Here is a 12,558-nt window from a genome sequence, read left to right as displayed (position 1 = left end):
CTGATAAGCGTTCTTTACAAAATTAAAGCTTATTGGTCCTTAGGAGGCCAAACTTGCATTATTATTCCATTATCAATATATTACTTGAAAATGGTCTCAAAACAATAACAGTATCGCCATAATTACCAGGACAATTTATCGTGACAAAATGAGAGTATGTTTAAGCAGTATGAATACTTTTGAAACACTGCAGGATGGAATTTAGACCTGACCCCTGGCTAAACTTGCTAAAGTGCAGGAGAAGTGCTCACTTTACCATTTTAGAGTTGAATAGAAAGTTGGAAGGGGGGGAGAAAAAAAAGACACGAAGAATATTTTCCCTCCGCTGTACAAAGAGCTACTGTGTAGCAAGACCAAGATGAGAAATCCAGAAAGCAAGGAAGTATTTATTTTTTTCCCTCCCCAACGCAGAAGGATTCTCCATACATACGTTCCTTTTGCACCCCTGTACTCACTGGTTGAGATAACAGAGCTGATATTGTGGCAGTGTGAGACAGTTCAACTGCAGATAGGAGTTCACACACACACACACACACAGACAGAAGTTAGCTTGGGAAGAAATCAGAAGTGTTCACAGAGCAGCAGAGTGAGGAGACATGTGCTCCAGAGGAGCTGCTTTGTTACACACACACGCACACACACACACACACACACACACACACACACACAAACGGCTGCGGCACAGATGTCTCACAAGCACAAAAACAAACACATTGACACCACATCATAAGAGGACTCCAATTACGGCTTTCAGTTAGTCTACGAGTGGATCAGCTTTCAAGTGTTTGCATCGCCAGCGTGTTTTTCCTGTATCCGGCTGTCCAGCGCCCGCCTCACCTCACCTTGAACTGTTTATGTATCGGAGTGATGAGGTCCAGCTCGCCATCTCCATACTCAAACACCTCGTCTTCCTCCTCCAGCACCTTGTCCAAGTAGCCCAGCACTTCCTCCTCTTCCTCCTCCATGGTTCCTTCTTCTCCTGTCCGCTCTTTTGCCACCTCCTCTCCTCTCTCTGCTTCTGGATCAGGGCCCGCCTGGACACATCAGGATTTTCCCTTCGGAGCAAGTCGTCTGGACGCCGACAGGGTGAGGGAGAGAAAGGGAGAGAGGGCCCCGCCTACGCAACCCCACCCCCCCTTTCCTCTGCTGGGCTTCCTGGTGTTTCTGTGTGTTCAGTGTGTGTGTGTGTTGCAGTTCCACCTCGGTCGATACGGTCGGCCCCTCCCCTCTCTACCCGCCCCTCCTTTCACAACAAACGCTATCCAGCCACTTCCTTGATGGCTGCGCAGGCCGGTTCTCTTTAGAGTCAACGGTGGGACACTCGTCTGCGTTCTCTTCTTTTCTTCTTTATTTCAGCCTTCCGCTCTCATCAGTCAAAAGCCACTTCCTCATCATAAAACAGGTTCTGCCTTTCTCGCGTGGGTACGCGCTGCACAGTTTTTCTCCTTTGGTCATTGTCTCATTAGTGGACTGCTCAGAGCCGTCGGTGCTGCCCCGTAAACAACGGGTTCTGATTGCAGATCAAGTAGTTCCTGGGTGTGCTCCGTGTTGGGCTTTAAAGATACCATCCAGTGATGTATTTTGGTCTCATTGACAAGTGGTCACTTACAATAAAAACACAGCTAGGTGTTGAACAAATGAGACGTCCACAACAGAATTTCACAAATCCCACTGAAAGGAAGAAGAAGAAAGAAATCTCCTTTGTGTTATTTGGATTGACGACGTCACAAAAGGCACAAGAATGGAGGCACTGGTCAACACTGGGGCAAATTAGCAACTTTTACAGATTTTAAACATTTCAATGCCTTTAAGTTCACTCATGTTTTTATGCCAAAGTCGGACTATATGCTGATTTTGATGGTGAAGCTGAAGCAAACATTGACATCGTCTTCAGAAAGTTATTTTGTACTAATGTTTAAATATTCCAAATGGAATCTTTCCATCTGATTGATTTTTGTGCTAAACAGGATTTCTGTAAGTTAGGCAGCAAATGTTTAAGGCTGATTAGGCTTAAATTGAAGGTTCCGGATGTGAATGAATTATGCAAAAATACTTTTAAAGATTACTTATTTTAATAGCTTTGAGGTCCTTCAGTGACGAACTGCTGCATCCTATGCGCACAACTGAGCGATATCACAGCTCCTTCCTCCCAGCAGCTGTTATAAAATGTAACGATCACTGCTACCCACAAACTCAGACTCGTTAAGTGCTTACACCCCTGCAATCTCTCTCATTCTGCAGTTTGTCTGATTTCAATAAACGCCACCGCTGTTATTTGCACAGTATTTTTTATTTCTTGTAGTCTGTTACTGTTTTCTCCCAACACATACACACATCTTGAACATTTTTTTGAAGTTATGCCACTCAGATGCACATCGATTTTATAGATTTTTAACAGCAATGCAGTATTATTTTTCTTGTTGTAAATTTTATCTCATTATGCAGTCTCTTATTCTTATTTTTCTGTTTTTATTTTTATTTTTGGTCTTAGTGTGAATATCCATGCTTCCATAACCTTTAACTTTTCTAGCTTAAGTTAATCTATTTTCTTTGTTGGCACTGATACAAGTGTTTTGTATTTTTACTCTCAGTCTACATAGCTTCAATAACTTACTGCAATATATTGCAAGCTTCATAATTATCAATGACCGTTTTTACTTGATGCTTCAAAAGACAGTTCTCGTCGAATATAAAGTTACGCATGATGAATGCACGTAGAGTATACTTTTAGGATTTTAATCAGAATTTTTGTTGATAGAAGTGTTTTTGCTTCCCATCTGTGGACTGGATATTCAAATACAGTCAAAAATTGTTGTTGTTTAATGAATTTCCTCAAAACGCAGTCAGTGTTTTCACAGATGAAAACACTCCGTTTTGTGGCAGCTGTTCAGAAGCCATTTAATGGAGAAATTAAAAGAAAAGAAAAGTAAAATGCCAAAAATAAACAGCAAAAACACTCAAAAGCAACTTATAATGTGATGTCATCAGAAGCTCATTTTCGAATTAAGCAGTTTTTACATTTATTAAACAAGGATTTAAAAAAAAATTAGCCAAAAATCTAGCCACAACATTTTGTTCTATAGATGAATCAACTTCATCTTAAATCATCTTGGACGGTTTTACAGAAAAGTCTGTGCAGTAGCTTTAAAACAATGACGTATGCATGAAAGAAAGCAAAAAGATGCAGTTTAATTTAGGTGTGTTTGTATTTTTTAATGATTGAGGACTGCAATGATGTTGGCATGCTGCTAAATTTAACTTGGTATAGTGCAAAAACTATCACCCACGGTGACTGTTACCTTGTTTCACTGCTTAAAGGCCGTCATGTTGAAGGTTTTACTTATTTATTTTGTGTATCATCACTGTTTATGCAAAGCAAAAATGGCAAAAATTCAAGATGATATTATAAAGGTCAGCCTTACTTTTTAAACCAAGCACTGGAAAGTGTGAATGTTAGCTAATCTTATGTTTGTGGCTTATTTTTCAAAGTCAGCACAATTTCCAGCCATTAATGTGACGGGTGAGGATCGTTAAAGAGAAGGAAAGCAGACAGAAAACGACACCAGAGTAAGACAAAGGAGAACCAGTGATAAATAGTGAAGATAAACCAAACACAAACTTGAGAAAACTCACTATTCTGTCAGGAGAATATAAACATGTGCACATTTTATTCATATTTATTCATGCACATCGTACTGCATACATGTGTTATAGCTGGGAGCTGTCAGCTTTTGTGAAAGGCTCTGCAAATTCAGCAGAAATAGAGGCCAACTTAACAAGCATGAGGAGGAAGAAAGTGAAGAAGCCTCCAGGCACTCACATTTTCTTCTCTGGCTGTGCTGTTGTGTGGGAGATGCTGACTGTTACAGGCTACGTATCTCACACATAACATTTTAGAGATTTTTTTGGTAACACTTTATGTGGCGGGTTGTGCATAAGACTGACATGACAGTGTCATAAACATGACATAACACCTGTCATGAACATGAAGGAGTCTTTATGAATGTCTATGAGTGTTATCATGAAGTGTCATTCGGTAAATAATGACACTTTTAACGCAAAGTTGCTCTAACGGTTGCATTAAAAGTCCATTAAAAGTGTCAACGTTGCATTAAAGTGTCATTATTTACAAAATAATACAAAGTTGGGACTTCTAATGGACTTTTAATGCAACTTTTAAAGCAACTTTGTAATAAAAGTGTCATTATTTACCGAATGACACTTCATGACAACAGTTATAGACATTTGTAAAGCCTCCTCCATGTTCATAACAGACGCTTTATGTTTATGACAGTGTCATGTCAGTCTTATGCACACCCTGTCAAATAAAGTGTTACCTTTTTTTAACACAAATTGTACAAAAGTAAAGTCATATTTTTTGTTGTCTTGAAAAATTACAAGAATATGTTTGATTTTTTCCAACTAACTCCTAGGTCCCTCAAGTAAAAGCTTCTGAAGACCAAAAGATGTTTCGTTCTACTTGTTTTTAAGACAGTTCTGGTTTGGTAGATTTTTGGCACCATATATCCAAAGTATTCTTCTTAAAAGTTTCATATTTTAATAACTAACAATTTTCCCCATCTTCTGCTCTTAGTGCTGCTTACCACTAGATGGAGACAAGCTTCTATTTCAGTGAATAAGCAGACTGACCACCAGCAAAAGTACACATCTGAATAATATCTTAATAATTTATGAATTAGCTCGATTAAAAACACATCCTGGATGAGGACCGGGGGTATTTATATCGCAGTGATTACACAGTAATGGTGCTTCAAATCTAGAATAAAAAATAGAATCAAAGACAGAGAGCAAATACTGAAATTTAGGAAATTGAAAGAACAGATAACAGAGGAGGAAACAATAGAGAAATTAGTAAATACGGTAATCTTATTTTTTACACTGGAAACAAACTTTATTCCTCCTGTGTTCTGAGGGGAGAAACAAGCCACTCATTCATGTTGATACTGCTGAAGAGGGCTAAGCTAGTAAGCTAATAATGCAATGGCAATATTGCCATCATCCAATATTGCCATTGCATATTGGAAGATGGTAATGGTATCATCTTCTGGTACCATTAAGAAGATGGTACCAGTTGTGATAAATCCATAATTTCATTATTCCTCTGTTCTCATTTGTGATCAGGATCCTTCCGACATCGTCAACTTTAGTATCTTTATGCTCCACAACTCAGATGGAAGAACAGTCACACTATTATTTATACACTTCATGAAGAAAGTGCAAGAAGCCCAAATTAGCAGTAGGGCACACAGCAAACAGGCAAAGATCAGATGAGATCCTATCCTTTACGAAAATCAGTTTGAGGCTGGAAAAACATGAGACATCAACCCATTTTTCTCTGCTTATGTACCACTTCTTGTTCGTCTGTTGCATAGAATCCAAATAAAATATCTTGTAGTTGCAGCTTGACAATGTGGAAAAGTTATATGTTGCAAATAAGTTTGTACTGTAAATTAAAATTCCTAAAGTGACAAATATTGATCAATGCCATGGACCCTCGGTCTCAGTTAACACAGTCCACACATGGGCTCTAATTTACACGCAGACTGGCAAATTGAGTCCATCTGTTTCAGTGGCCCTCCACAACAATTACAGGAGGCCAGATAACACGGTGGACAACACAGTGGCAGGTGATTATAGGTGATTATCGGTCCTGGGGTGAAATGATCGCCAGGTCAAGTTACCAACACTAGAGGATCAGAAAGAGAAAACTGCACAATGACTTATCTCAGAAGCATAAGGAAATATGTAATACAATTCTGTTGAGTTTATATATACAACAGCACCAATTTAAAACTGCACTAGAATGATTTACCATCTAAAATATCACCTTGTGAAAGGTTTTTTTAAATGTATTTTTTTCTAATGCTGATGGTGTCACAACGTTCCCTGCACTTCAGCAAGAAAAGCCCATCTAGGTAAAATCAGTAGAACTACGTAAGAAAAAACCCCAACAACTTATATTTAAATTCAATGAGAACATCAGGTACTAAGGATTAAAATGCAGTTTTTTCCTGAGGAAATAGCTGCACAAAGTAGCACCAACAGACCTAAGGCTGAAACAATTATTATTGAAATCGTCATCTAATTTAGTAATCGATTAATCGTTAACTGGAGTATGCAGACTCCAAAAATATGGCCTTTAATAAAAATAAAAAAAACAACACCCTTAGAGCAGCAATTAATCCGGAACTGTACGAAAAACATATACATTATGAGAAAAAAGACCCTTGTCTGTAAATATGTTTTAGCCAAGCTACTCCACAGGTGATGTAGTTTTAGCTTCATCCGGTTGAGATTTACTAAGGGAATAAATACCATGGTGTTGCATTTTAGGCAATAACATGTTTATTTTCTTATCATAAAAAGTAATCAAATTACTTGTCCAATATGGTGTAAAATATGCTTAAGTGGTTAAATGAAAAATCTGCAGAATGTCTCGTTTTTTATCACATTAATTGATAAATCATCAGGATGAAAGATAGATTAATCGATTACTAAAATAATCGTTAGTTGCAGCCTTAAACAAATCACTGGCTTGTTTTACTGGAAGGTTGATCATTTGAGTAAAAACAGGTCAGTAAATCCACAAATTCAGGAAAGAAAAAGAAAAAAATCACCAAAAAGACTCTACAGAGCCACATTTTTGAACTTATGCAACATAACAAGCACCATGGTGAGAACTAAACACAACTTCTCATGCTTGGATCTGGTAAATACATCTCATGTATTTACCAGAATTAAGTAATTAACATCAAAGCCTATAACAACCCTCAGTTAATCTAATCTTTTCAGCTGAATGTGTGGAGCTGACACAGAAAGAGGAGCTGCCATCAATCATCTCATGTTTAGAACAGATCTGGGAGCCGAGTAGCTAAGAGCCTTTAATCAGATGTTTGAGGGAAAACAAGGATGAAGTGCTGCAGGATGGATAGCAACGTTTATTTACACAGGAAATGCTGTCATCTAATTAACGGTAGAGTTTCTAGTAGCACGCACTGCTACATATCAGTCTAACGTATCTTAAAAAAATAAAATAAAATCACTCACGTATTTCAGGCTATGTCTTTACTCATCCATGTACGAATGTTTTGATTTAAATATATTCAGTGGAAATCAATCTACCACATAATCAACCACGAGGGGCAGCAATTTACTCTCCTGTTACGTCCTGTTCATTTACGTACAGTACCTACATTGCCTTGAAAAATTATTTTTACCCCTTTCATTTTTTACATTTAGTCCCACAAGATTCAGTGTATTTCATTAATACTTTGTGTGACTGACAAACACAGATACCCAGTTTCAAGTAAAACAAAAATAAAGGATCCCCAAAGCATGATCCTGTCACCACCAAGTATCCCTTAAGGAACGGTATGTTCACAGTGTATGAAACCTCAATAAACCCCAGGGGGTATGAATAGTTTTCCTAAGTCAAAACATTTTTCCCTCCCTTGTTATGTGCATTTGTGTGCCTCTTCTTACCTCCAGAGGCGAGGGGGAGACCGCCTCACCATCAGGCCCCTGAGACACGCACAGCTGGGGGGACATGGTGGGCGATTCGTCTATGTAGGGCAGCGTCTCGGAGCTATCCTGGGACTTGCCGTCTTCGGCTCCGTCCCCATCGTAGCCATCTGTATTATAATTGAAGTCTGTATGTGGAGGGGGAAGGAGAGAAAAGTTCAGGTTTATCGTCACGCGTGCGCAGATAAAAATGCGATACATTTGCGGCACATTTTGCCCTGACTTTCGCCAGTAAAACAGAATACAATCTTCCATGAAAATGTCCAAATAATTAGAGCATAAATAATAAAAGTCACTGTGCATGAGTCTCTGTTTTCCTGACGGAGGATAAGGTTATAAGCTGGACGGCTGGAGTGCTTTCCAGCTGCTCTGATACAGGAAAAGTGCAGGTTAACAGTTCACCACAGAACAAAGGGATTCAAGTTACAGGCATCACTTTCCAGCCACTTATACAAGTCCAAGCAATTAATTCTTATACTGAATAACAATTTGCTGTGAAAGCGTTGAGATAAAGCAACTAGACCCAAAATGAAAATCTTCATTTCAGACAGAGCTCTGAAAATATGAAATAGAGTTGGTACGACTAATCAAAGTAATTGAGATTAATCTGTTTTTGAAATAGTCAATTTAGTAATCGATTAATCGTTCATCCTCAGAGCAGTATTTAAGCCAAAACTGCACAAAGCAATCTATAAATTTGGCATCTAAGTTAAAAGCTTCTTTGTCTGCAAATCTGTTTTACCCAGAATCTTTGCCGAGGTAGATAAGATCGGTGGATCACCAAGCTCCCAAAATGAAGGAAGTCTGGGCTGATTTATTTTTCAACAAAAGCAAATTAATTATTTGCAACTTTTAATGTACTTCTAATACTGTATAAAGAAGGCTTAAGTGGTTAAATGAAAAATCTACAGATTGTGCCAATTTTTCCACCCAATTATTTGCAGCCCTATAAGCAAAAAACTACCAAAAGTCCAAAGCCAAGAGCTAACTTTAACTTTGTGGAATCACAGTCATGTACTAGACTTTGTGTCAGAAATCAGGTCGAAACTCGTGAACACTGGCAGTCAAGCCCTGAGTAGTGGTGACAGCTCCGGTGGAAGGGAACATCGCTGACTGTGAAATCACTCCTGTCCTGAGGTCAAAAGAGCAGCAGCAAAAACAAGACGACTGGAATAACAACTAGATATTCGAAGAATGAGAAAGGAATAAAAAATTTAAAAAGAGGTTGATTTATGTTATCACAGCTGATTTTCCCACAGAAACTAGCACAGTCCTTTTCAAGCATATTTCTTTTGTTTTCTTTCAAGACAAAGAGAGCTTTCTTATGAAACTTGCTCTTGTTTTTGGTTCACATTTTATTAGCTTATTAAGTTTAGTTGGATTTCTTAATAACTTGTATTGTTACTGTGTTTGTATTTTTTATGCTATGTTTTATCAAAACAGGTCTCTCTTGTAAATGAGATATTGACTCTCAATGAGACAACCTGTATCAGCAGTGTTTAAAAATTTTAAACTGGTTTTCGGTGATGTTTTACAGTGATTGTGTGGGAGTTGTGTGGGTGTTTTATAGGGCGGGTGTGTTTGCATAAAATATATCAGTCGTTTCTAATGAGATGCGGATAAAAATTAATAGGAAAAGCGGGACTCAAACCCCACTGGGACAATTTACATCATGCAGTTAATGTTGCAGCTCGGCTGGACATGCAGTCTGTGACATGTACCTCAAGTCATTAGGCCCACCTGTCAATCAGAGCCTCCATCTGGTAGCTGCATGCTTGTGTGTGTGTTGATAATTGAGAATTTGAATCGGGACATGATTTTTATGCAGCTGTCATGCATACGCAGAAATAGCTGCGTTCCGTGAAGCGTTGCAGGAAGACACGAGTGGAGCGTGAAGTATTAAAGTGAGGAAGATGCTAACAGCTGATCAGAATCCAAATCAAATCTATTTTAAAGCAGGCGGCCATCATTGCTCTTTATTTTCTATTTGGAGAAACATCTGAAGGACACAGAGCCCATTCAGAAATACAGCTCCAACTGCGCCGAGCAGAGAGCTGGAGTGCATACAGTAGTCTAGTTTACTTTATCCATCCCGACCGTTATGCATATTAACTATTTGATTTCGTCATTATTGGTGTGAAGTGTGTGAGAGTCTCTCAGAAGAGCAATTTGGCATGTGATTGGTCAGTCTTTCAGCTCATTAGATCTGCTTAGCAGTTTTAATAAAAGCCACACAGAGGGAGAGAGGGAAGAGGAAGTAACTGTAACTATCTTTTGCACAAGCCAGACCCACTGCTGCTAATTCACAAAAACAGATCAAGATTAAAATACCTGCTCAACAATGAAGCTTGGATTTCTCCGTAAGCATTTCAAGAAGGGTTTTCTCAAAAGTACTCTGAAATTTGAAAAAAAAAACAAACAAAAAAACAAAACAATTCTATCAATGATTATCTTCAAAACTTTAGTGTGATCCTTTTGTGTTCCTGTTTGAGTTTTTCCATCTGGTCCTATTCATGACAGCTATGATCACTAAATATTACGGATACTAAATTCTAGAAGTTTATCATTCTCTGCATAAACCAGGTTTTCTATCGGAGTCAAACTTTCCAAAAATCCATCCATTTTCTCACACAAACAATTTATTGTCCCCGTACCGACTACAAACTTTATCCTAGATCAGAAACATGCAAATAAAGAGGAAAAATAAAACAAATACAAATGGGTGGACTGTTATGAACTCTTGATTATCTGAGTTCCCTGATATGATGTCACCAGAGCTTTTTTGTGGAGACTGAAAATTTTGTCTCTAACATCTGTCTGTGTTCAGCTTTCTAACCGCGCGACCAGACAGAGATTTAAAGAGGAGGATAAAACTGCCTTTCATCACCATGGTAGCATTAGTTGTTTTATGATTTCATTTCTCTACTCCTGAGGTTTACAGAATGGAGAATATCACTTCCTCTTAGTTAGCCTGGAAATGTTCGTGTGTCACACGGCACCGCTTTCACCTCTCGTCACAGAGCTACATTAATGTCGCTTCACTGTTGTATGTTTAATGTTTTCTGTTAATGATTTGCTGCCAATCAACAGAGAGAGAGAATGTTTTAGATGGTCCGCCAGCTGCAGCCTGTTCTGTTTGGCCATCCATGTCTGCAGGATTAGACTGGAATAAGATCAGAATGGAGCGTGACGGAGTAGCAGATCCCACCGAGTACGAAGAAATGGCCTTAGAGGAAAGCAGGGCTGCAACTAATCATTTTAGTAATCGATTATTCTGACGATTAATCAGATTTAAAGAATTGGCACACTCTGCAGATGTTTCCTTTAACCACTTCAGCCTTTATTTAATCAAGAGGATTAGTTACCTAAAATGCAATTGTAGCCTTCTTTTAGTGTACACCTGATCACTTGTAGTAAAGGACGTATCTGCAATTAAAAAATACTTCTAACATGGATAGAAAACATCAACAGAAAAGGGTTTTCTTTCATCATAAATGCAAAATGTAAATATTTTTGTACACGTTTGGCTTAATCATTGCTCCGAGTATGTCATTACTTCAGCAAACGGCCTTTTATAAGTCTGTGTACTCCATCGATTACAAAATTAGTTGACGATTATTTGATTTATCAATTAATCACAATTAATCTGATTAATCATTTCAGCCCTTGAGGAAAATTAGGCTTATTTCATAAAATCTGCACTGCAATTCAGAGATAATGACTGTACATTCTATTTGGTTTTGAGACACACACACACATTTAGAAGCCACAGCTAAACCAATAGCACATTGCAACTCACCATCACTAGTGAACAGAGAACGAATGACGCACACAGCCTCAAAGAAGAAAGCCATAAGAGTTGCAGCAGGTTGTCTCTTCACTGGCAATTGTCCATTGTTACTGTTAGGCAACGTTCTGTCCCCCTCTAAACACTAGCAGCACAACTTCTTAGTCTGGAACTGAACAATGAGTTGATCCAAAACCCAACATGTGTGGCCTGCCGCTGAAATAGTGATATGAAAACTACAGCCAGCGTGGTGCTTCTCCGTGCTCAATGCTTGCACTGTTTCAAACCTTGAGCCAGCACTTATTCAAATGAAGGCTCTAGGGGTTTATCCAACAACGTCCAAAGCCAGCTCAGGAGCGTGTAATAAACACACATCCATGAAAAGCCGCTGCTGAATAGAAGATGTAAAATGTGGTCTTCTCACTCTTCATTTGCATATGGCTGGCCCCCTCTGGTTAGCAGACAGTATTCTAGTCAACGGTCCGTAACTAGAATACGGACCGTTTTCTAGTCCGTATTGTTTTCTTACGGACTGTAAGAAAACAATATTTTTGGTGTTTTCTTGCGAGTACATGGATTAAAAATACACATGAACTGCCTGCATGATAAAGGAAAAAAAAAAACAACCAAAACTGGAGGTGTGAGGTAATCCACTGCTAGAAAGGAATATAGCTGTTAAATTATACCTTGTTTTGTTAGTTACTGAAACATTTTCAGAGGAGTACTTAAGCCAAAGTTGTACAAAAACATTTTGCATTTAAGATAAAAACATCACTGTCTTTAAATATGTTTTACAGTTAGATTCACTCAGTTCAAATTAACCAAAGGAATGCTGTGTTATTGCGTCTGTTTATTTTGCTGTTTAAATGAATTTAATTAATTGTTTATTTGCATCCTTTAATGCATTTCTTACACTGTAAAACCAAGGGCTGAGTGGTTAAATAAAATATCTGCAGAATGTGCTAATTTTTTTTATCTTATTAATCGCCAGAATAATCAATTAATAAAACAATTGTTAGTTGCAGCCCTACTTGGACTAAATTAACTTATATAGCCCTCATGCATTGTCATAATCATGCCTTGTTATATCTTCTGGTGTTAAATTCTTTAAAAAGAGATCAGAGTCAGCTAAAAACAAGAAAAACCAAAAATGTGTCTTTTTTTAGAAGTGAGATATACTATAAAAAATTTATTTGATGGATTTTACACCAAAGTCTGGCTAGTAAACT

The 12,558-nt window shown here is 38.1% G+C and overlaps 1 protein-coding gene across 4 annotated transcripts in view; it reads right to left on the bottom strand.

The window, feature by feature from the left end:
* Nucleotides 1-12,558, bottom strand: part of abr (active BCR-related) — a 129,196-nt gene that overhangs the window by 76,689 nt on the left and 39,949 nt on the right. For 3 of the 4 annotated variants that reach the window (XM_023342263.1, XM_023342264.1, XM_023342265.1), the window contains exon 2: nucleotides 7,504-7,670. In XM_023342263.1, the coding sequence (XP_023198031.1) occupies nucleotides 7,504-7,670 (167 nt within the window). Of the gene's footprint in view, nucleotides 1-842; nucleotides 1,088-7,503; nucleotides 7,671-12,558 lie in introns of those variants that run through there. The other variant, XM_023342266.1, reaches the window with a different exon arrangement.

The sequence above is a fragment of the Xiphophorus maculatus genome, chromosome 11 (genome assembly GCF_002775205.1).
Source record: "Xiphophorus maculatus strain JP 163 A chromosome 11, X_maculatus-5.0-male, whole genome shotgun sequence".
Classification (NCBI taxonomy): Eukaryota; Metazoa; Chordata; class Actinopteri; order Cyprinodontiformes; family Poeciliidae; genus Xiphophorus; species Xiphophorus maculatus.
This window is presented reverse-complemented; position numbering and strand designations above follow the sequence as displayed.